At 36.8% G+C, this 24,147-nt stretch overlaps 1 protein-coding gene across 3 annotated transcripts in view; it reads right to left on the reverse strand.

Moving 5' to 3' along the window:
• Positions 1 to 24,147, reverse strand: part of SLCO5A1 (solute carrier organic anion transporter family member 5A1) — a 161,992-nt gene that overhangs the window by 47,699 nt on the left and 90,146 nt on the right. For 2 of the 3 annotated variants that reach the window (XM_003902846.4, XM_021942411.2), the window contains one exon: positions 22,034 to 22,198. The exons of the other annotated variant lie outside the window; for it this stretch is intronic. In XM_003902846.4, the coding sequence (XP_003902895.1) occupies positions 22,034 to 22,198 (165 nt within the window). The remainder of the gene's footprint in view (positions 1 to 22,033; positions 22,199 to 24,147) is intronic. 3 annotated transcript variants of the gene reach the window in all.

Consider the following 24,147-nt stretch of genomic DNA (forward strand, 5'->3'; position numbering starts at 1 on the left):
GTGAATAGGGAAGACCAGAGCAGCCATTTCATAAATAGAGTCAGATCACTAATTAGACATATTGTGTTTCTTTTTTTTTAATTGACAGCTTCTCTGAGCTATAATTCACGTACTATACAATTTGCCTACTTAAAGTGTACAGTTTAATGTTTTTCGTATATTCACAGAAACATGCAATCATCACTCAAATTTTAGAACATTTTCATCGCCCTAAAAAGAAACGCCATACCCATTAGCTATCACACCCAGTCCTCCCTCACCCCTCACTGCTCCAGCCCTAGTTTCTAGTTTCCACTCTAATTTCTACTTCCATAGGTTCACCTATTCGAGACCTTCCATATAAATGGAGTCATACAATAGGTGTGCCTGGCTTCTGTCACTTAGTATGTTTTCCAGGTTCATCTATGTTGAAGCATGTGTCAGTTCTTCATTCCTATTTATGGCCAAATAACATTTCATTGCATTTCTAGGTCACATTTTATTAATAATATTTACCCATGCATTGGTGGATGCACTCTTGGGTTGTTTCTACTTTTTGGTTATTACAAATAATGCTGCTATGAACATTCATGTACAAGTTTTGTGTGAGCGTATATTTTTGTTTCTCTTGGATACATGCCTAGAAATGGAATGACTGGATCATATGTTAACTCTGTGTTTGAGGAAGTGCCAAACTGTTTTCCAAAGTGTCTGCACCATTTCACATTCTCAGCAGCAGTGTGAGCGTTCCAATTTCTACACATCTTCACCAACTCTTGTTATTATCACAGATAATACTTGATTTTAGCCATCTGAGTGTGAGGTGGTACCTCGTTGTGGTTTTGGTTTGCATATCCCCGATAACAAACAAGGTTGAGCATCTTTCCATGTGCTTATTGTTGGACATTGGTACATCTTTTTTGGAGAAATGTCTACTTAGATACTTTGCCCATTTTAATTGGTTTGTCTTTTATTACTGAGTTGTAAAAGTTCTTTATGAGTTCCAGATATAACTGCCCTAGCATATATATGATTTGCAAATATTTTCTCCCATTCTGCAAGTTGTCTTTTTACATTTTTTTTTTTTTAAGGCAGGGCCTTGCTCTGTCACCCAGGCTGGAGTACAGTGGCACAGCCATGGCTCACTGTAGTCTCAACCTCCCAGGCTCAAGTGATTCTCCCTCCTCAGCCTGCCAAATAGCTGGGACACAGGCACATGCCACCACCCCCAGCTAATTTTTATATTTTTTTATAGAGACGAGGTATTCCTATGTTGCCCAGGCTGCTCTCGAACTCCTGGGCTTGAGCGACCCTCCTGTCTTGGCCTCCCAGTGTTGGAATTACAGATATGAGCCACCATGCCTGGCCCATTTTTACGTTTTTGATGGTGTCCTTTGATGAACAATAGTTTTAAATTTTGATGAAGTCCAACTCATCTATTTTTTCTTTGGTTGTTGTCTAATGCAAGGTCACAAAGAGTTATGCTTATGTTCATTTCTGAAAGTATTATAATTTCAGCTCTTACATTAAGGCTTTCAGTTTATTTTCAGTTGCTTTTTGTATGTGGTATGAGGTAGGGGTCCAACTTCATTCTTTTGCACATGGCTATTCAGTTGTCCCAGCACCATTTGTTGAAAAGACTATTTGCTCCTCATTGAATAGCCTTGGCACTCTTGTCAAAAACCAGTTGACAATAGATATATAAGTTTATTTCTGAGGTCTCAATTCTGTTTCACTGATGTTTTTGTCTTCTTTAATCCTATACCATACTGTCTTGATTACTGTTATTTTCAGTAAGTTTTGAAACTAGGAATTATGAGTCCTCCAACTTTGTTCTTTGTCAAGATTGTTTTGGCTATACTCAGTACCTTACATTTCTATCTGAATTTTAGAAGCAGCTTGCCAATTTTTGCAAAGAAACCAGTTGGAATTTTGATGGGGATTGTATTGAATCTGCAGATAGATCAATTTAGGAAATATTGACATCCTAATAATATTAAGTCTTCCAATCCATGAATATGCAATGTCTTTTCATTTATTTACATTTTCCTTAATTTTTTAACATTTAATTTTTTAATTGATAAATTAAAACTGTATACATTTATCAGGTACAGCATATCATTTTGAAATGAGGATACATTATGGACAGCTAAATTGAGCTAATTAAAATATACATTACTTCACATACTTTTTTTGCAGTGAGAACACACAAAATCTACTCTTAGCAATTTTCAGGAATGTACTGCATTGTTATTAACTATAGTCACCATGTTGTACAGTAGATCTTTTGAATTTATTCCTTCTACATAACTGAAATTTTGTATCTTTTGACCAACATTTTCTTTTACTTTTAAGCAATGTTTTGTGGTTTTCAGAAGATAAGTTTTACATTTCTTTTGTTAAACCTACTCCTAAATAGTTCATTTGTTTGATGCTAATGTAAATGAAATTTTTCCTTAATTTGATTTTTGCTTCAATGCTACTGTATAGAAATATAATAGATTTTTGTATATTGATCTTGTAAGATCTTGCAATCTTGTTGAACATATTCATTAGTTCTAATAGTTTTTATAATATATTCCTTAAGATTTTCTCTATAGAAGATCACATAATCTGTAAATAGAAATAGTTTTACTTCCTCCTTTCCTATCTGAATGCCTTTTCTTCATTTTCTTCCTTAACTGCCCTGGACCTAATCTCCAGTATAACAAAGAATAGAAGTAGCAAGAGCAGATATCCTTTCCTTGTTCCTGATCTTAGGGAGAAACAATCCAGTCTGTCACCATTAAGTATGATGTTAGCTGTGGTTTTTCCATAGATGCCCCTTATCACATTGTGTTTTTAATCTTCAATTACTTAAATGGCAGTTGAGCTAAAATTCATTTTTGGGTTATTTACAAACATGTTTTTAAAAACAACTTTCAGAAAACTTACAAAAATATGTAATTTTTAAAGTTTATATACAGAAAACATGTATTGAGCAACCACTCTGTGCCAAGGCCTGTTCTAAACTCTGGAGACACATAGGGAATAAAAGTGACTAAAATTCCTGCTCAGATTGAGTTTACAATCTAACGTGGGAAACAGACAAATCAATAATTAAGCAAATTGTACAGAATGTTAGAAGGTAACAAATACTAAAGAGAAAAATGCTCAGCGGAGTAAGGAAAATGAGGAGTAGGGAGAGGAGTTGCATTTTTAACTGAGGGATCCTGGGTAAAGTCTCATTGACAAGGGGCCATTTGAGCAAAAACCTGAAAGAGGAACGTAAACCAGCATTCGGGGGATTAAATGATACTCTAGTTGTACACTGTCCCCATTTATTCATTAAAGAAAGTTTACCAGGAGTCTAGGATAATAAAAATCAAAACATTTTGTAACAAGAAGAAACTTCAAAAATTAATCAGTTCACCTTGCTCTCTGAATAAGATCGCTTAAGCCAGAAAAAAATAAGAACTTTGGACAAGACAGTGATAGATGGGTTGAAAATCTTAACCAGTATGCTAAATACTGCACTTTCAACCTGAAGATTTTGTTTGTTTGTTTCAAAACGACATGTACAATTCCACCAGATAATGAAATCCACAAAATAAGTTTTACAAATGCAAACATACTCTAGGAATCGAACGGTCAGAGCATTTGTGGAGAACATCAATCCTACTGTCTATGAGAACTTAGGTTTCAGAAATCCATTAATTAATCAACCTTATAGAAACTAGTCATTGTGAAGTAGGAAATTAAGAAAATAACAGAATAATGCCATAAGAAATAATAGTAAAGGTTATAATAATAGTAAGAGAAATAACAATAGCTCATAGAATGAACTGCTGTATTAGCCAAGGCTAAAAAGAATGTAAGTAGCACCCCTTACAAAGTTATAGTTAGAAGAGAGTATTAACTGTCTCTCCCAAGAAACATTAACCATATCTACCCTCTTCATATTTTGTAGGCTCTATAAACTCCTGTTCATTTCTTCCCTGCACAGCTGCAAGGTCACAAGACAGAGAAGCATAACCTGCAAACCGAGTTTTCCCAGACATGTAAGACATGTTGCAAAAGTGTCACAGCAGCCTTTGTTCTCGCTTCTGTAAGCCAGCTTCCTGCTTCACGTAGTGCCCGCCTCAAAATGCTCAAACTCGTTTTCTTTGTTCTGGGCTCAGACTTTCAGGACACATGTCTGCTGAGTCAGTGTACACATTAAATAAACACTTTCCTGTACTCCGTTCAGTCTCTCCAATTCCTTAATTTCCCGCAATAATTAGGTAGAAATTACTAGAAAGGAAACAGATGACATGGTTCCTGTGTGCCTACAAAAATTTAAATTTTATTAGACCCATCTCTAAATCTCTCAGCAAATCATCTAATCATTTCCCCTTATTGCTCAGATCTTATTTATTCTTGGTTTTTAATAATAAAATCATATATTTTCAGATAAAACTTCTCTTTGGAAGACAACAATATAACTTGAAAAGCTATAAGAAGTAAATGCAGTAAATATTTAAAATTTAACCCCAAAGATACATGTGAACCAGCAAAGGATGAAAATGCAGTGTAGCAACTATGACTGTAACGTATCTCCCACTGACAACCATGGACTTCTTTCATGGTGTGATGGTCACTGGTTTACCAATAACCCCAGATATTATACTAGGAAGTCTTCACCAGGACCAAAGGTAGCCCTGAATCTTTTCACATTTTTATTTTCACCAAAATGAAGGCTATGCAAGGCACATGCCAAATAAAGTATTAATATTTCTGTACTCAAAGTTGCAGGAGAGTAGCTAACATCTTAGATAATTAGATGGGAACTGAGAGCGGCCACATAAAATCAGGAAGCGGACAGAACAAAAACAGGACAATGTAATAGGCACAACTCAAGTTTCGACCCATTGAAACAAGAGAAAACTTCACGTTTTAGTATTTACTAACATTTTTAAATTTATTGCTACATCATATGAAATAAAGTGTTTGTGCTTTTTATTTATTCGTTTGTGTGTTATCACAGAATCATAGAATTTGGAAGGGCGCTAGAGCGGAGATTGCTACTTACTCTCCAATGACTACTCTTCTTTTTCCTAAAGCAAGAGTTGACAAGTTTTTCTATTAACGGCCAGATAGTAAGTATTTTCTAATTTGTGAGCCCCACAGTGTCTATTACACTAGTCACCTCTGTTATTGTAGTGTCATGGACATGTGCAAACAAATGAGCATGATTGGGTTCCAATAAAGTTTTATTTACAAAAGCAGGAAGCAGGCTAACTTTGGCCCAAGATCCCTATTCTAGAGTAACAGCTTGCCTTATGGCTGCTTGGAACAGACTACATTTCCCAGCCTCCCTTGCAAGTAGGTGTGGCCATGTGGCAAGTTCTGGCCAATGTGATGTAAGCAAAAGTAGTAAATCCATGCTCTTCCTCCTTCCTCCTTCCATTTTGCTACTTGAAATGCAGACATAATGACTGGACTGCCACTTTGGACTATGATGACAGGAGTCTGTAGTGGAGAAGAAATTGGAAGCACTATGGGTGATTACAGTCCCTACACCAGCCCTGAGCTATGTTCAGAATTTTATGTGACAGAGAAATAAAGATCTCTTTTGTTCAAGTCTCTATTCCTTTGCATCTCTGATATTCTCAAAAAGTATATAATCCTAAATTAACACAGGAGCCCAGAGATCATGTATTTAACTCCCTTGTGTTAAAGATGATAAAATAAAAGCGAGACTCTGGAAAGATGAGTGATTCACCTCGGATAATTGGCTAATTAATGCCAGAGAAAGGCCTAGACCGTTTTCTGATTCTAAATCCAATGCTTTTTCTAGATTTATATGACTCTAGTCCTCCCATAAACATACATTTAAATTACAAATGTTTGTTATTTTCTTTGTGAGATCTTTTCAGTCATTTAAGCCACTTCATTTTTTAAGGAACGGGTGCTCAGTTTTATCCTAAAAATGAAGAAAAAATATTTTTATTTATAGAAACTTGCCTTAGGATCAATTCTTTCAAATCCTATTTATTTCAGAAAGGAAGATATTTTAGACTAATTTTCCACCTAAAACAGCTGGAAACTCCAAATTCCTTTCAAAGGGTTTATCCCCTATTGTCTTCAATCCTGAGGTACACACCAAAAAAATAAGAGCTATGATTAAAAGATGAAATGTATTTATAAGCCAGGCATGATAGCTCATGCCTGTAACCCCAGAACTTTGAGAGGCTGAGGCAGGCAGATCATCTCAGGTCAGGAGTTCAAGACTAGCCTAGCCCACATAATGAAACCTCATCTGTACTAAAAATACAAAAACTAGCCAGACATAATGGCACATACCTATAGTCCCAGCTACTTGGGAGGCTGAGACAGGCGAATCGCCTGAGCCCGGGAGGTGGAGGTTGCAGTGAGCCAAGATCTACCAGTGCTCTGCAGCCTGGGTGACAGAGCGAGACTCCATCTCAAAAATCAAACAAATAAATAAAATAAAATAATAAATGTGTTTATGTTAGAGTGAGCTGACTTCAACTTTAACCAAGATTACCAACAACAACCTAAACTCATGGTGGGAAATAAGACCTTATGACTTTTTCAAAGCACATTCACATCAATTATTTAACGGATCAATATAACAGCTCTATAAACAAGTACTATCTGCTTATACAGGTAAAACAGACTGAGAAAATGAAATGACAATGTAATAATCATAATAAATGTGTGGAGTACTTCAAGTCTTGAACTACTTACACTTAATATTATTTAATCTTATGGATTATTATTTATTCCTGTTTTTTGTATAAGGAAACTGAGATACATAAATGACACACCTTGCCCAAGATCACAAAGCGAACAAAACAAAGACAGGGCAAAAATCTGATTTCAAAGGCAGAGCTCTTTCAGGTCTGACATGAGAAATCTGTTGCCTAAGTTCCAGGGCCATTGTTCCTTCTAAAACTGAAACCTAGTCTCTTAACTTCTACTCATTTTTTTCAGTTAGTTACACTGTCTCCTAAAACAAACTCAAATCTTCAAGACAAACTGATGAGATGTGTTAACACATGCATGGTGTGTGTATGTGTATGTGTGACTATTTGTGTATGCATGTACGCATTGTGTGTGAATGTATACATACATATGTAGGAACATACATACGCATCAATGAATTTGACTGATACAGAGATGAGGCAGTGAGTGACTATTCTTGATCCATAATTTAGCCACAATATATGAGACTATAGTAAATATATATTCTTTGGCCAATTATTGGCATTTTAATTTACTCACATTAGTACAAGACACAACAAAATAAACTTACTGAAGAATCAGATTTTATGTTGACCACAACATGGAAAGCATAGCACAAGAGCAGAACTTTCATTTTCAGCTATATTGAAGCCATATTTGTAAAGCTGTATTTGTTTTGTGTAACATTAAAACTATTTTTTGTTCTGTTTATAAGGTAGTTTTTGTTAATAATTTTAATGTTGTGCCTGATGAATGTTTGAATACAAATTAAACACATTTCTTTTTTTATTTTTTTTTTTTATCTTATTTTTTGAGACAAGGTCTCACTCTGTCACCCAGGCTGGAGTGCAGTGGTGTGATCTCAGCTCACTGCAACCTCTGCCTTTTGGGGTCAAGCAATCCTCCCACCTCAGCCTCCTGAGTAGCTGGGACCACAGGCACAAGCCACCATGCTCAGCTAATTTTTTTTATTTTTTGTAGAGATGAGGTCTCACTACGTTGCCCAGGTTCAAACTCCTGGGCTCAAGTCATCATCCAGTCTTGGCCTCCCAAAGTGCTAGGATTACAAACATGAGCCACCATGCCCACCCCAAGTTAACATCTTTCTCAAAATCAAAATTCACTTATCCTTTTTTATCCTCAAAAAAAAAAATTTGAGGTGAGAGGAAAAAATTCGAGGTGAGAGGAAAAGGTTCATACTTCAAAAACATGACTAAGTTTATTAACTAATAGAAAAGGAAGCTAAGGAGAGTTGTAAAATCTCTTTCCTTAAGTTTTTCCCTAAGAAATAGGATAGGTGCTCATTTGTTTAACAACAATTTTAGTATGCTTTTTTTGGGGGGGGGGACACTGAGTTTTAATCTGTCACCCAGGATGGGGTACCATGGTGCAATCTCAGCTCACTGCAACCTCCGCCTCCTGGGTTCAAGTGATTCTCCTGTCTCAGCCTCCTGAGTAGCTGAGGCTACAGGTGTGTACCACCATATCCAGCTAATTTTTTGTATTTTTAGTAGAGATGGGGTTTCCCCATGTTGGTCAGGCTGGTCTTGAACTCCTGACCTCAAGTGATCTGCCTGCCTCAGACTTCCAAAGTGCTGGCATTACAGGCATGAGCCACCATGCCCGGCCCAGTATGCTTTTTAGAAACAGCAGTATATGCTAATTGACTAAAAGAATACTGCAATATATAAGCATTCAATTTTTGCATTTAATATATAAATACCTATTCAATTTTTTACATTTTCAAAAGGGTTTGATATTTATACAGTACCTATTTCAAACAAATTTAAGGAAGATATTGCTAAATAATGTCTTCTGAACTACTGAATAATATATCACTGAATAATGCTGAATAATAATATCACTGAGCAACTCTATATAAAATGAGCATACACAAATTGTCCCTTGCATAGGTAATAAGAGAAGTGTGCACCCATGTTTCTAAATATCCACTTTAATCAAAAATCCAACATAAATTATATTCATCTTTATTGCAAATAGAGATAGGAGAAGAATTTCAGTATAATGACCCGAAAAAATTAACTATTAGCCTGAAATCTAATCAGTCTAACAGTAACATATCCAAATAAACCCAAGTTCTCCCTTCCGGACAATGGAAAGATGCCACACCAGGAAGCTGAGCCTGGCAGCAAAGCTAATTTGCTGAGGTCCGTTGTGAGATGGTTCAGCAAAAGGACATTACTTCAACTTCTAATAATGTCTAAGCACATGCTTCATTCTTTAGAAAAAAAGAGTAAGGTATTTCCTGCCTGTGTGGTAATAACTCTATCCTGGCCGTATTTAAGGGCCAGGATATTCATTAGCTCAGGATGTGATCTTTATGAGTAAACAGAAAGCATCTCTGGGGAAATGAGAGATGGCAGCATGAGCTGGGAGTCAGAACAGTTTGTCACTAGCCACAGTGTGCCACTACCTGTGAGGCCATGGATGCTTGAATTCGCGCCTGTATCTTTATTAATTATCTACCCTGTCTCTTACTTTTCCCCTTCCCTCATCTTTTTCAATAATAATCCTGGTTCTCCTGTCCTTTATATGGAGGATGGTCTATTTGATGAATAGGGAGAAAAGCCAGGGTCATTCTCATTAATAATTAATATTTGTGTTGTTCTTTACACTTAAGTAATTTTTAATTTTTAAAACTTCAAAAGCCCTCTAAAATGGATACAATTATAGCATTTCACAGCCAGTAAAACTGAGGCCAAATTAGTTAACTCACTCAAGGCTACACAGCTTGTAAGGGGCAGAGGCAGATCTTGAACTGAGAACTCCCAATGCCAAAACCCACAACCTTTTTCCTATAGCATATTGGTTCAGTACAGAGCAGGTAGGGAATCACTCACTTTAGCAGGGTATGGGCCTGCTAACATGCCCAGTAAGAAGTTCCTGGGTTCTTAAAAGCAGAAATTTAACCATTGAGTTACCTTATTCCTGTAAAGTACCCCCAGAAAGGCAAAAAGTGAAGCAATTCAACCTCAGTTCCATCTCATGTACCAAGGGAGAAAAAGAATAAAGATGTATGTATGCATGTATATATGTCTGTATGTATACACAAAAGAAATTTTAACTTCCAGGAAAAGGTATAGATCCAAAGTAAAGTGGTAAGATAGTGATTAAATTGAATGCCTAGAAAAAGAAGCTACTCAAAAAAATCAGAGGATTTTGTAAGTCGTGGGGGATGGTGGGATGTTTGTTAGTTGCCCTTTAGTGAAATGTTGTCTAATTCAAGTCCTCATTGCAGAGATGCAGACCCCAAGGGTCAGGAAGATGAAAGTTTTCATTCGTTCCTTCATCAGATCTATTGGGCATATCTTTGTTGATTCAACAAAGGATAAGATGCACTCAGTAGCAGAAATGCTCCTACGTCTGCTCCTGACACTTCAGTGTTTCCTCTGGGTTTTCAGTCATTTTGAAAAGCTCTCTAATCTTTCTCAACCGGACTTTTATTCACAAATAAATCTTGCTCTGTGAACAACATATAATATTTTGTATGATTCAGGCTCTCAAGGGGCTCTGGGCTATTCAGAACACCGTGGGGCTGTGACCATAGATGTGGTAATGTGAAGAGCACTGAGATGAATGTCCTCAGAGCCCAGAATATATCCTCATAAGTAGGTCATGTTTGTCTTTGTTTTTCAGTGTGAGCGTGCACACATGTGCTTGGGAAACAAATCCCAGATATACTCTGACTGTGCTATTAATCATCAAAGATGAGTGAAGCAAAAAACATTTTAGTTAATTGAGAGATTTAGTCAACAGACATTTTCCCGCACTGTGCCCAAATATATAAAATTTAAAACACTTAAAATTTCTTTTCTCCCACTAAGAGTTGTGAAAAGTAGCCATTTATATTGGAAAAATAAATGCAGAGTAAATAAATCAGAGATATAAACATTTGACCCTGACTCTACACTGATTCAGCTGATACACGTTTAAAGCAATTGTAATTTTATCATTGATATTACATCTCCTAGCTTCCTTCAGTTCAGATGAGATTATCCCTCAGCCTTTCACTTCAGTATCAAGTCTCTTGCTTTCTCTTTCATTTTCCTACCTCCCATTTTTTTTTCTTTTCTCTCTCTTTTTTTTTTTTTTTTTTTTTTGGTAGGGATGGAGTCTCACTTGTTGCCCAGGCTGGAGGCACAATGGTGCGATCTCAGCTCACTGCAACCTCTGCCTTTTGGGTATAAGCGATCCTCCCACCTCAGTCTCCTGAGTAGCTGGGATTACAGGCATGTGCCACCACACCCAGCTAACTTTTGTATTTTTAGTAGAGAATTGGGTTTTGTCCTGTCGGCCAGGCTGATCTCAAACTCCTGAGCACAAGTGATCTGCCCACCTTAGCCTCCCAAAGTGCTGGGATTACAGGCATGAGCAACCATGCCCAGCCTCTACCTCCTATTAGCCACACTTTTTCTTCTTCCTCTTAAAATCCATTCCCTCCAGATAATCTTTCTTATGAATGTTTTCCACATGTCCTAAGTCCTGCATTTACTCTTCTGCCTTAGATTCCTCTTCCTGGAAGATCTTATAAAGTGAGCAATACATTTATTTCTAATAGCTACTTTCCAGACACTGTGTGAAGCCCACAACATACATTCTCTAATTTAATCCTCAGAGCCTTTGCTACCCATAGAGGATGATGAGTTCATCCAGGGTCACAGGCAGCCTACAAGTTTCAGTAGACTGAGGCCTTGAAGGTGTGACCCCTCTGTGTTCTCATATGGCTTCCCTGTGCATAGTGCCAGGCCCATAGCAAAAGCTTTATAAATAGTTGTGCATGGATGGGTGGGTGGGTGAGTGGATAGATGGATGAATGGGTGAAGGGATAGCTGGATGAAAAAACAGAGTAAGAATTTCAACAAGATCTATCTGTCTCCTAAACTGACTGTCTTAACTTCTATGCTATATGTCTTACCTAATACGTGAAATTTGGAGAAGAAAAAATTGACACAACAAAAATTCCAAATTGTAAGCAGCTTCTCTGAGGACCAGTTCAATCTGTATACTATGGACCTATAATGGATTGCGAGGTGTGTTTCTTGCAAAAATTGATCTGTGTGCCTCATTTTCATCAACTCTTCACTGGAGAGAGAAGGACTCTCTTCCACTGCAGTATTGTGGTGAAGACTGCAAAGCATGCACAGAAGGCGCCTCGCTAACACCATGCCCGGCTCGGAGCGGAAGCCTAATAAAGTTCACCTGCTTTTACTATCATAGCACAGGCTCCACTGAAGGAAAGACGCCAATTTGCTTTAGATTCCCAAAAGCTGCATAGGCTTTTTAAAGTATTTTCACAAAGATTAATTCTTTTGATCTTTATAAGAATCTGAGGGTAAATGGTAAATCTCGGGCAGGAAAGAGCGTGGGAAGGATGAGGCCTGAGTATTATGTGACAAAAACATTCACAGCCTCTCAGTCTCCTTTCCCTTTCTGGAATCAGCTTCTCTGCCAGTGCAAAGACAAACTATATGCTGGGCAATCAGATAGTTTAAAAGGAACAAGTATAATGTATTAGACAAATGGGTTATTTAGTATGAAGTGACTTATGCCTATCACTATCATGTCATAGCAGAAGAATGGAAACAACGAAACGCCAATCACTAGCGGACTGAATAGACTTCACACAATAGAGTAGTGTGCAGCTATCCAGAAATGAGCAAGGTCTCTAGACTGTATGGTACAGAACAGGGCATATAGCATGCCAACATATGGAAAGAAAGGTGAAAAACACCAATGTAAAATACTGACTATATATTATATATATTGCATATGTAATAAATGTATTTACTTACGTATTCAAAAAGAAATTTAAAAAGGATAAACTAATTTTTTAAATGGCTTCCTATAGAGGGAGGAAGAGATTTGGAAGAAACTAGAACGGAAGTACTTTGTTTATAGTTTTGACCTTCAAACCAAATAAATGTTTTATGTAATTTTAAATACAAATTTAACTTTAAAATTTAAAAAAAAGTAATTCTAAAATTAAAAACTCAAAACAAATTAAAACAAATAAACATCACAACATATCAGACATAACCAAACAGAGAAGAATTACTTCAAATAACTTCAGAACAGTATTTTGCGCATCCGTAGTAAGAAATTGCCTTTGAATAAAAGAAACTGCAAAAGTCTAAAGCTGTATTTAGTATTTTACAGTTAACTTCTGTGCTATATGTCTTATGGTTTATGGTTGGTAATACTGAGAATTGATTTGAAATTATTATACATACATACAAACACACACACACTTGAATAAAATAATCATGTTAAAGTCATTAGAAAAAAGATTTTATCATTAAACAAAAGGGATTAAAATATAATATCAAAAAGTTAAGTAATAACTTGTAATATTAACCTTTGAAATGCAAATATCTGTATAATCTCATGACTTTTCTTAATTAGAAAAAGCCCAGAAACAATGACATCTTGTAGCAATGAGCACCCTGAGTATCCAGATGATGGTGTCCCAGTACCATTTTCCTGTCAAAGAAACCAAGATTCCTTGGAGATACACGACTGATCCGAGGTCTAGGGCAGGAAATGTGGAAGGTAAGTGAGTAACCTTCTGTCATGACAGAAGCCACAAAGACTACTGAGGTAGAGCCAAAGGACACAGGTGCTGACTTTAAGGGGCTCCCAGTGGTCAAAGATTGGGCAACTGGAGCATCAGAAAGAATGATGACTGCCATGGAGTAAAGCACATCAAACAGCTAAAAATAAGTAAATAATACTTTAACAAATTTTGGCCACTGTATAAATTTGCTAGAATATAAATTTTTACTCTGAAAACTAGTAAATAAAGAGAAAGAATCACGTAAGAAATTACGATCACTGGGGGAACTGGCCAAACAAGAAGCTGGTCATTTGGTGAACTGATTTGGAACAATTCAAAGACAGAGGGAGCGTGTGTGTGTGAGAGAGAGAAATTCGTAATATGCTGCAAGCATGGACATCCCTCCCTAACACCTTCTTACTGTCTCCTGACCCAGAAAGTTTCCACTACTTTACTCCTATGATTAAGATGAAAATAGTCACTTCTTACCATTTTATATGACTGTATTACCTCTCTTAGCAAGTGGGATTTAACAAAAAGCCTTCAAATTACCACTGTAAAGTAGACCAATACAATATGTTTTAAAATCAGAAAACCTAACAAGATTTCCTAAAGGAAATTTAAATTTAGCACAGTTTCATAACAGAAAAAGAGGAGAAATTGATTTTTCTTGATTATCTACTATATAACAAATGCTTTAAGATCTAATTAGCTCACTTAATATTTTACAGTCTCCCTGGGGAATGATCACTCACATTTTACAAATGAGAAACTGAGATTCTGAGTGGGTAAGCAACTTGGCTAAAAGTATACATCTAGTTAAGTCACAGATCTGGGATTCAGAGAGGTCTGTGTACTACATCAGGCTGCCCACAGCAAAACGAAACAGATAATATTGATTCTGGACAGGGCCAGAGTTTGTGGGGATGTAACATTACTACAAATACCAGAGTGATTAATTGGTTAATAACTAGTCCCTTTTAAGACAACAAGGTAACTCTATAGGGAAGGTAAGAATAAATGTTTACTTGGTACACATGGCTTTGGAAAAATTATTTAATCTAACATTTTAGGGAAGGAAGAAATTACAGAGTTCTTTTCAGTTCAAGTTATTGTTTTCTAGACTAGAAAACAGACCTGGAGAGAAAAACACTGTCCTCCTTATGTACTGCAAAAGCCCTGGGAGTCCCTGTGAGGAGTAACTACACAGGCCTGGAATTAGCCTGAGCTGTCTTGCCGAATCATCAACGTGTATCTTCAGGGCACTGACTCCTAGTCAAGGCACAAAACATGTCCATGAACAGTGTTGCCTTATAACTATGGGTCCAAAGTGGTTGAGGATGGTTTGTACCAGTTTGTCCGCGTTGTTTATTGACAAAAATGAACATGAACTCTGTAATTTCTTCCTTCTCTAAAATCTTAGATGAAACAATTTTTCCAAACATGTTCATTTCATGTTTATTGTAACCGGTCTCACTAAGACCCCTGGAGAGCTCAGTTGTTGAGGCTGGTTATATAGCAGGAATCTATGGCACCAAGAAAATATTTAAAATATTCAAGTATTTCAAATATTTTAAAACATAAAAAATGTTTAAAAGTATATAAGACTCCAGACAAAACACCATTTTGGATTCTATGGTTCCTGGGTCATCCATGCACAAACACATCTGTGGTGCCTGGTATAAGAGAGAAAGTGGATCTTGCCACTCCCTTCTGAGGGGGACAAGTGGATCCTGCCTCTTGCTATGATATGGCCTGTGGCTGCAAAGTATGAGGTTGGTGCAAAAGTAATTGCAATTTTTAATTTTTTTTTTTTTAGAGATGAAGTCTCGCTGTATCGCCCAGGCTGAAGTGCAGTAACACGATCTCGGCTCACTACAACCTCTGCCTCCCAGGTTCAAATGATTCTCGTGCCTCTCAGCCTCCTGAGTAGTGGGGATTGCAGGTATGTGTCACCACACCTGGCTAACTTTTGTGTTTTTTGTAGAGATGGGGTTTCGCCATGTTGGCCAGGCTGGTCTCGAACTCCTGACCGCAAGTGATCCACCCACCTTGGCCACCCAAAGTGCTGGAATTACAAGCATGAGCTACTGCGCCCAGCCAATAATTGCAGTTTTTGTCATTACTTTCAACAGCAAAAACCGCAATTACTTTTGCACCAACCTAATATATCTTTATTTTAATGCTGATGCTGTGTAGTATCCTTTCCTGCAAGAAATGCCAATGTGTTTCTTGTCATTTTGGGTCCTCTGAGTCGTAAAGATATTATTAAAGAGCAACTGAACCGTGTTTAACTGCCATCATTAGAGCACTGGCTAAAAACCTGCCACATGGTAAACACTCAAACATTCCTTAAATTAGTTGACTGATAAATAAAGAGAAGCTGAGTATTCTGACTTTTTGTCCACTATAAGCTCTTATAAAAGTTCTCATTAGCACTGAACAAATGTAATTCAGCATGATGTTAATACATACCTCTCTGCCCAAAAGACAAAAAGCCTATAATTGTCACTTTTTGTTCCTAATAGCTTCTATTCATCTCAATAATAATTAAAATGATATAAGTGGGAAGACTTTAGCAGCTGCTACAAAACGTTGGTTTGCAAGTACCTCTCTCCTCTCTCAGAGCCACCATGCTTGAGTGGTGTCAGTACACATCTCAGGGCCAAGTGTCATCACCTGACCATGGAAATGGACGGTGATAGTGGACATCCACACCTAAAATACTTTATTTGTATTTAAACGCTTAGTCTCAACATTAAAAAGAAAATCTGTGTACATGTTTACAAAACTAGTACAAAAATGGATTTTTAAAACTGCTCATAAAATTATATAAAAGCTGTTGATGCCCTTAGAAGAATGAAACAAATCACAGCCCGTTCATATGCCTCTTGCATCTAAAGATGAAGTGATTCCCAAAGGCTGCAATTTAAGTTCAGTGGTACTGCTGTAAATCACTTCAACCAAATCCCAATTCAGTGGCTGAAGATGGATGGCAAATATTTGGTTATTTAGACAACAATAAAAATTACAGTAATTTTTAAAATTATACTCCAACCTAATTCTTTTACCACAGAAATAAGTATCTCAATCACTCTACAGTGAAAAACAAAATGGAATTTTCCAAAGCTACTTCCCTTGTAAAGACAAACAATACCTCTAACCCTTTATAATTCTACACATCAAAGGGCAAGAGCCCAAGCAAAGGCAAAGCTGAAAGATCACAGTGCTCTGAAAGCAGACGTTGTGGACCATGGCTGAGTGGATGGAAGTGGAATCCTAAAACCTTTGGAATATTGTCTTTTTGGAAATAGTGAAAAGACTAAATCAAAATGATGACAACAGCATACACGTATTATAATATTTCAGTAAAAATCACACAGCAAGGCCGAGTACAGTGGCTCATGCCTGTAATCTCAGCACTTTGGAAGGCCGAGGCAGGCAGACTACGAGGTCAAGAGATTGACACCATCCTGGCCAACAAGTTGAAATCCCATCTCTACTAAAAATACAAAAATTAGCTAGGTGTGGTGGTGCATGCCTGTAGTCCCAGCTACTTGGGAGGCTGAGGGAGGAGAATCACTTGAACCCAAGAGGCGGAGGTTGCAGTGAGCCAGGATCGCACCATGGCACTCCAGCCTGGTGACAGAGTGAGACTCCATCTAAAAAAAAAAAAAAAAATCTCATAGCAATATGTATGTACTCCAAGGAGTATAAGACTCTAGCATCCGGTTCTAACAGTTACTATTTGCCTTTAAGTAAGTTACTTAAACCCCTTTGGGCATTTTTTTTCTCATCTGGAAAACTGGCATAATTAATAATTCATAGGCATTAGTTAAATTGATTAAATGATGTTATCCATATAAAATTGCTTAGGTAGAGCCTTGAACTTAGTAAACACTCAGTACATGTCAGCAGTGTTTTTATTATCATCATTATTATTACAGAGATTTTATTCTCAGACCTATTCAAAGTGCACAACTTCAGATGTAAGGTGCTATCATCATAAATAGTATTTTTTTTCCTGTGATATGATCAGGTTGTATTTTTCCATTTGTATTGTTGTACCTATTTAAAGTTAAGTAAACTTCAAAACAAATCACTATTCACTACTTCATTTGATCCTCACAACAATGCTGACATAGAGAGAGATGGGGAGAGACTATCCTCAAGTTACAGATAAACTCCAGTTTCAGCTGAAATTTAGGGAGGAAAGTGACTTGACCAAAGTCATGCAACTAGTTACTGGCAGTGAATGGATTCCAAGGGCACCCTGTATAACTGCTCCTTCAGGGTTGATATGGTTTGACCCTGTGTCCCCACTCAAATCTCATCTCAAATTGTAATCCCCATAATCCCCATGTATCAAGGGAGGTGCCAGGTGGGAGGTGATGGGATCATGGGGGTCGTTCCCCCCATGCTATTCTCATGTTGGTGAGAGTTCTCATGAGATGTGATGGTTTTATAAGGCAGTTTCTCCTGCTCTTGCTCACTCTCACCTGCCACTATGTAAGACGTGCCTCTTATCCTTTCACCGTGACTGTAAGTTTCCTGAGGCTTCCCCAGCCATGCGGAACTATGAGTCAATTAAACCACTTTTCTTTATAAATTATCCAGTCTTGGATATGTCTTTATAGCAGTGTGAGAACAGACTAATACAAGTGGTCTTCCCATCATTTCAGGCTTCTCCAAAATACCAACTTCATAATATTTAGCTAGTTTCAAGAGATAAACATGACCCCAAGTGGGTCAGCAGAAAGACCATGAGCAGGGAGAGTGCACTGTGACACAAACCCACTGTTTCGTGGAAAAACACTATACCAGAGGAGTGAAGTAGGATTGACTGTGGTATTGCGATGATGCCCTCATCAGACATTGGTGTCACCACCTCCCGCCAGGCACAAGCGTCCTATGGCATGAGAGAAGAGGAGCTGAAGGTCCATGAGCAGATTTCCCATCCTGCACCTGCTTGCCTTTGGAGCTCTATTTCTCACCTAGGGATAAACTCTCCCCTCCAACCTTCTCTGCCACTAGAGGAAGCTTTATCCTCCCCTGCTGCTTTGCCTTTGCTCAAGCTGGTCCTCCACAGGAAATAAACACCTTTTCTCCAAACTCCAAATAGGCAGATTCTACTTTCCCTTAAAAACCTAGTTAAAAGCCATTGTCCATGAAATGCAACCCAAACACACTATCTCATCAGCCAAAATAATCTCTGTGATCCAAATTTTCTGTTAATTTATTTAGACAGCTTTTTCTAATGTATTTCATAAGTTTTCTCTCTCCTCTTAGATGTGTAAGCAACTTACGGCCCTGGTGTGAGTCTTTAGATTTCCCCAGCCACACACCAGGCACAGCGCTGTGCACAGAGCTGGCATTCAATGGCAATGTGAACAAGCGAGCAATAGAAGGCCAGTCCTTCCGTAGGTGTTTGGTGCTTCCTCTCTATCCATAACACAACGCAAACAAATTGCAATGAAGGTCAGGGTATTTACCTAAATAATTTTTTAAGTGAAAAGAGAATTTTAACTCAAAAACATTGTCAGATGATAAATTCTTTTTCAGATATATTTCTTAATTCCCCATGTCAGTCTACATGCATTAAAAAAAGGGATTCACAGAACAAAAGAGCTCAAATTTTAAAATTTCTTTTAAAAATGAAATCTATGCCCAGAGAGTAAGAATGAATAAACTGATAACAATTCAAAAAACCAAGAGGAGTTTTAACAAATTTGCAAGAAGACAACAAACAACCCCATTGAAAAGTGGGCAAAGAACATGAACAGACACTTCTCGAAAGAAGATATACATGCAGCCAAGAAACATGAAAAAAGCTCAAAATGACTGATTATTAGAGAAATGCAAATCAAAATCACAGTGAGATGCCATCTCATGACCAGTCAGGACGGCAATTATTAAAAAGTCAAGAAACAACAGATGCTGCCAAGGCTGTAGAGAAATAGGAATGCTTTTACACTGTTGGTGCAACTGTAAATTAGTTCAGCCATTGTGGAAGGCAGTATGGCGATTCCTCAAAGACCTAGAACTAAAAACACCATTTGGCCCAGCAATCCCATTACTGGGGATATACCCAAAGGAATATAAATAATTATATTATAAAGATACGTGCACACGTATGTTCATTGCAGCACTATTTACAGACAAGGAATCAACTCAAACGCCCATCAATGATAGACTGGATAAAGAAAATGTGGTGCACATACGCCGTGGAATTCTATGCAGTCATACAATGGAACAAGATCATGTCCTGTGCAGTGACATGGATGGAACTTGAAGCCATTATCCTCAGCAAACTAACACAGGAACAGAAAACCAAACACCACATGTTCTTATAAGTAGGAGCTGAATGATGAGAACACATAGATAGAGGGAGGGGAACAACACACACTGGGGTCTGTTGTGAGATTGAGGGGAGAAGGAGAGCATCAGGGAAAATAGCTAATGCATGCTGGGCTTAATACCTAGATGACGGGTTAATAGGTGCAGCAAACCACCATGGCACACATTTACCTATGTAACAAACCTGCACATACTGCACATGTACCCCAGAACTTAAAATTTAAAAAGAGAAGAAGAAAAAAACCAAGAGGAGTTTTAAAAAGAATTACCTCTGTTTAATCTTACTGCAATTTAACAGGCCCCTCTATTCTTAATCAATCTTAATATCTCTTGACTATTATTATTTGTTGCCTATCTATAAAGAAAAAAAATATGCGACCTGGAAATAAAAAGCTTTTTATCAGAACAAGTAGAATAGCAAACATTGTATAAACTGCATTGACTATGATCAAAATAAATAAACAAACAAAAGTTGCTGATGACAAAATCAGAATGGAAGTGGCATTTTTGAGATACTGCTTCTTTCATTCTGACATTGGACCATGGGATGAACACTGTGAGTTAGCCTTATTCAATTCTGCACTTCCCTGGCCAAGTGGGACCCATTTAGTGGCCACTGCCTCAATCATACCACTGTGGAAGTCTGCAGCCGACACCCCAGCTCCAGCTGAACCCTTTATTCTGTTTTTCCACAAGTTGTCTGTCTAGCCTCGGCCTCCACCAGTAACTAAGAGATGACTTTAGCCAGTATGCATTCAAGGTGCCTGCCCAGCTCAGCACTGCACTACTCTCCCACTAACCCTGGGGGTGAAAATGGTGCATCTGCAGAGAAATGGGATGATCTAGGCAGCTCTGCTCCCTAGTCTGTCTGGAACCAGGGCACACAGTATGGCTTCCCTATGTGCCCTATGTGTATCCTGGGGAACTGTGTTTATGAAAAAGATGCCTCTAAAAACATCGGGTTTCATGGTCAAATGACTTTGGAAAAGGCTGTAGTCTGAGTCGTCTTCTGGGAGTTTCACAATGCATATCGGCATATTAAAGGAAATGAAAGGGCCTGCAGTAAAGAATCCTATGATACTTTGTTGAACTCAGCAAGTTCCAAATTTATTTTATTATGAACTGTCTTCCCAGTAACACCTTTGAATATTGAAACTTAGTTTGGGAAATGCTGGAGACTACAATTAACAGCTGTGTGGCTTTGAATCCGACTACAAGACAATTTTTGCTTTCCCTGTCCAAAAATCATTGCTCAACAAAGGGTTAGTGGAAGAGTTAAACTACAAATGGAAGGTTTAGATTTTCTCACAACTAAACTATAAAATAATCTGGAAATTTTACCTTAACATAGGAAAACATATATTTTTGCAACCAAGATCGAGAAAAGCATATTTTAAGTCACAATTACAATAGTCCACAGCAGTATGTTCTTTATAAAACATGTGCTATCCTAGACCCACAACCCAATGTTGTATGTCTTTATACATGTAAGATGAAGCAGAGAACAAAGTGATTACCCAAATATTTCAAATCAATTTCTCTTTCTACAGTGATGCCTGTTCATTTTCAGATAATTCAAGTTTACTGGATTTGAATGTGGAACTGGAGAACTAATTCTCATAAGAGTGTAAGTGACCTGAAAAGTTATCATAATTCTACACTATTTAAATATACTTCAACTGTTGAAATATACCTTATTAAATAAATTAAGACTTTAGGAAGATATGGTCAGCCATCTTTGATACCACTAAGAAAATATCTAGAATATTACATAATATACTGAAAATTTCTCCAATATCTGAGAATTAATGTTTCCACATTTCTAAGCATCCAATTTATTATGAAAGAAGATTTGAACACTAAGTACTATGGGTATATGCATCAAAGTCTCCTAAAAATCAGTTTGCCCAGACATCAAATATCTAAAATAAAATTCACACATTTCCTTTTTAACTTCACACATCTCCAGTAATTCAAATAAAATCTGTTCACATTTCTGAAGGGGAAATCCTGCTACCATGAAACAGATCTATATTTCAGGTTATCAATTTTTTTAACACTTTAAGACCCATGCCAACCCATAAAAAGATCTATTTAGATTTAAATTTGAATGTCATTGCCTATTTCATTTCTTTAAACTGAGAATAATGTAAATATAAATATGCAAAATTCTCTCCCTTCCCAAAACACAGTTGGGAAATGTGTCACATGGTAATACAATCTGAATCAAAGAGAACACTTTCCAGGATTTCCTCCTTCTAAAATCTAGGGGGAAAGGTAGCTGTTAATGAACTAGTTTAACACTTCTATGTTAGATTGAACTTTCTCTTCACCCATTCCATTTCATGGTCAAAATGATCATGTTTTCAAGCAGCCCTAGCGGCAGTGCCTTACCAGTGTAGATGCTGGCATTGGAGGCTGGGATACCAAACTGTGACTCGATGAACTTGGGAATGAAGGTAATGAAAGCAGTTACAATGGCACTCTCAGCTGTGTATGACAAACTCACAAAAAGGAATGTCATGTTGCTTAAGATCCTGACAGCTGCTCTTGGTAGGTCTACAAAATGACAAAAATGACAAATGAATGTTATAAACAATGGATGGAAAACAAAATAAAACTGAATTGTTTTTGAAATGAACCGGAAATAGCCATTCAGCAACATTTGCCACCAAAGAATAAAAAAATAGAAAGATCCGATGATGATTAGAAACCATTCTCTCTAAATAGATTTTGTTTTGTGTTTTACTTTCAACCAGGATATGGAAATTAAGTAAAGTACCTAAAAGCATACCCATACAACTGATAGTTCCTATTTCAAAAACTGTTAGAATTATTTGCATTTCTTCATTGATTAAAACAATGTTATTTATTGTTAAGGCCTCAAAGTCCACTAGACGTGTAAAGTGCCTGCAATGCAGCCTTCAGTTACAATTTCCACTTTTCCCAACTAACATTATGATGTAGCTATTCTGCTTCTGTGGGCATCTACATGATGTTGTACTTCTGATTGTCAAGCCTCATTATGAAACAGGAAATAGTCACAGTTTAAAAAGCTAAAAGAATGAGGCCATGAGGTCAGACACTCTGAGGTACTGGAATTGGGGAACAAAGATCTCCAAAGGGAAAGGAGAGCCAAAAGGTGGGGGCTTAGCATCTGCTGAGCTGCCTCCAAGAAAGGAAAGCCTCACCCTTGAGTCTAGGCATTTATTTCACAGAACCTGCCATCTATATTTTTCAAGATATATGTGCAAGTATTTTCACTGGAGCATAGTTTATAATACCAAAAATGTAGGAGGGGGGAATCTACATTTCCATCAATGGGAAATGTTTAAATAAAAGATGGCACAGCCATATAATGGAAAACCAGACAGTGGTTAAAAATGAAATAGAGCTGTATGTACTGGCATGAAAGAACTCCAAGAAATATTTGTATTAATTTGTAAAGCAAGCTGCAAAAATAGATGTACATATATGTGTGTAATTCTATTTAATTAAAAATCAAACAAAACAATGTATTTTATATGATCAAATACATACTTTTCAATCATACTTATCCTACAGCCTCTTGTAAACACTGTAAATTAAAATGTCATATCCAAAATTTAGAACTTAGAAAGTTAAGATTACTTATCAACAGTTAAAGATTCAAATTAAGTTTAGCAGTATATTAAAAGCCAATGTGTTGATTCTAAAACATCTGGGAAAAATATATAACACCAGATTATTAAGGGTTTATGTTCTCTGAATGGGACTAAGATTGGGAAATAGGAAAAAAAGGAGATTATTGTGTATATACTTTTGTATTTTTACATGGCTAGAATGTGAATTAATGTACATTTATGTAATCTTTACGTATCTTCATAGAAAAGGTAAGGTGCATTATTTTTGGCAATACAGTCACCTCAGAACAGTTATCTCTTTCAACATAATGAGTCATTTCATTAAAATTAGCCAAGAACTTTTATTAAAGCTATAATTCATAGCTTCCTATTCACCAGAATTTGAAACGTAGAAAGTTAAGACTGCTCACTATCATCATTTTAAAATTTAGACTAAATTTAATGTACTATATTTTAATTTAATTTTTAAAGTTTAAATTAACAATTAAAAAAATTAAGATGCATGCTTCATTTTTTCACATGGATAAACACACCAGAGAAAAAACATAATCAAAGTGCTTCATAAAGTCATCCTACAGCCCTCTTGTAAACACTGTATATTAAAACGTCATATCCAAAATTTAGAACTTAGAAAGTTAAGATTACCTATCAACATTTAAGATTCAAATTAACTTTAGCAGTATATTAAAAGCCAATGTGTTGACTCTAAAAATCTGGGAAAAATATAAAATAAATTTTTAACATAAGAAACTAACACACTATCACATGACTATTTTAAGAAATACTAGTTATATCGAATGGGTTTTTCTTCTATAGCCATTTGACACGATAAAATAGCCTTCTCATTTCAAGTGTAACTAAAAACATGCATGATGTTTCTCTCTT

The sequence above is a fragment of the Papio anubis genome, chromosome 8, assembly GCF_008728515.1.
Source record: "Papio anubis isolate 15944 chromosome 8, Panubis1.0, whole genome shotgun sequence".
Taxonomy (NCBI): domain Eukaryota; kingdom Metazoa; phylum Chordata; class Mammalia; order Primates; family Cercopithecidae; genus Papio; species Papio anubis.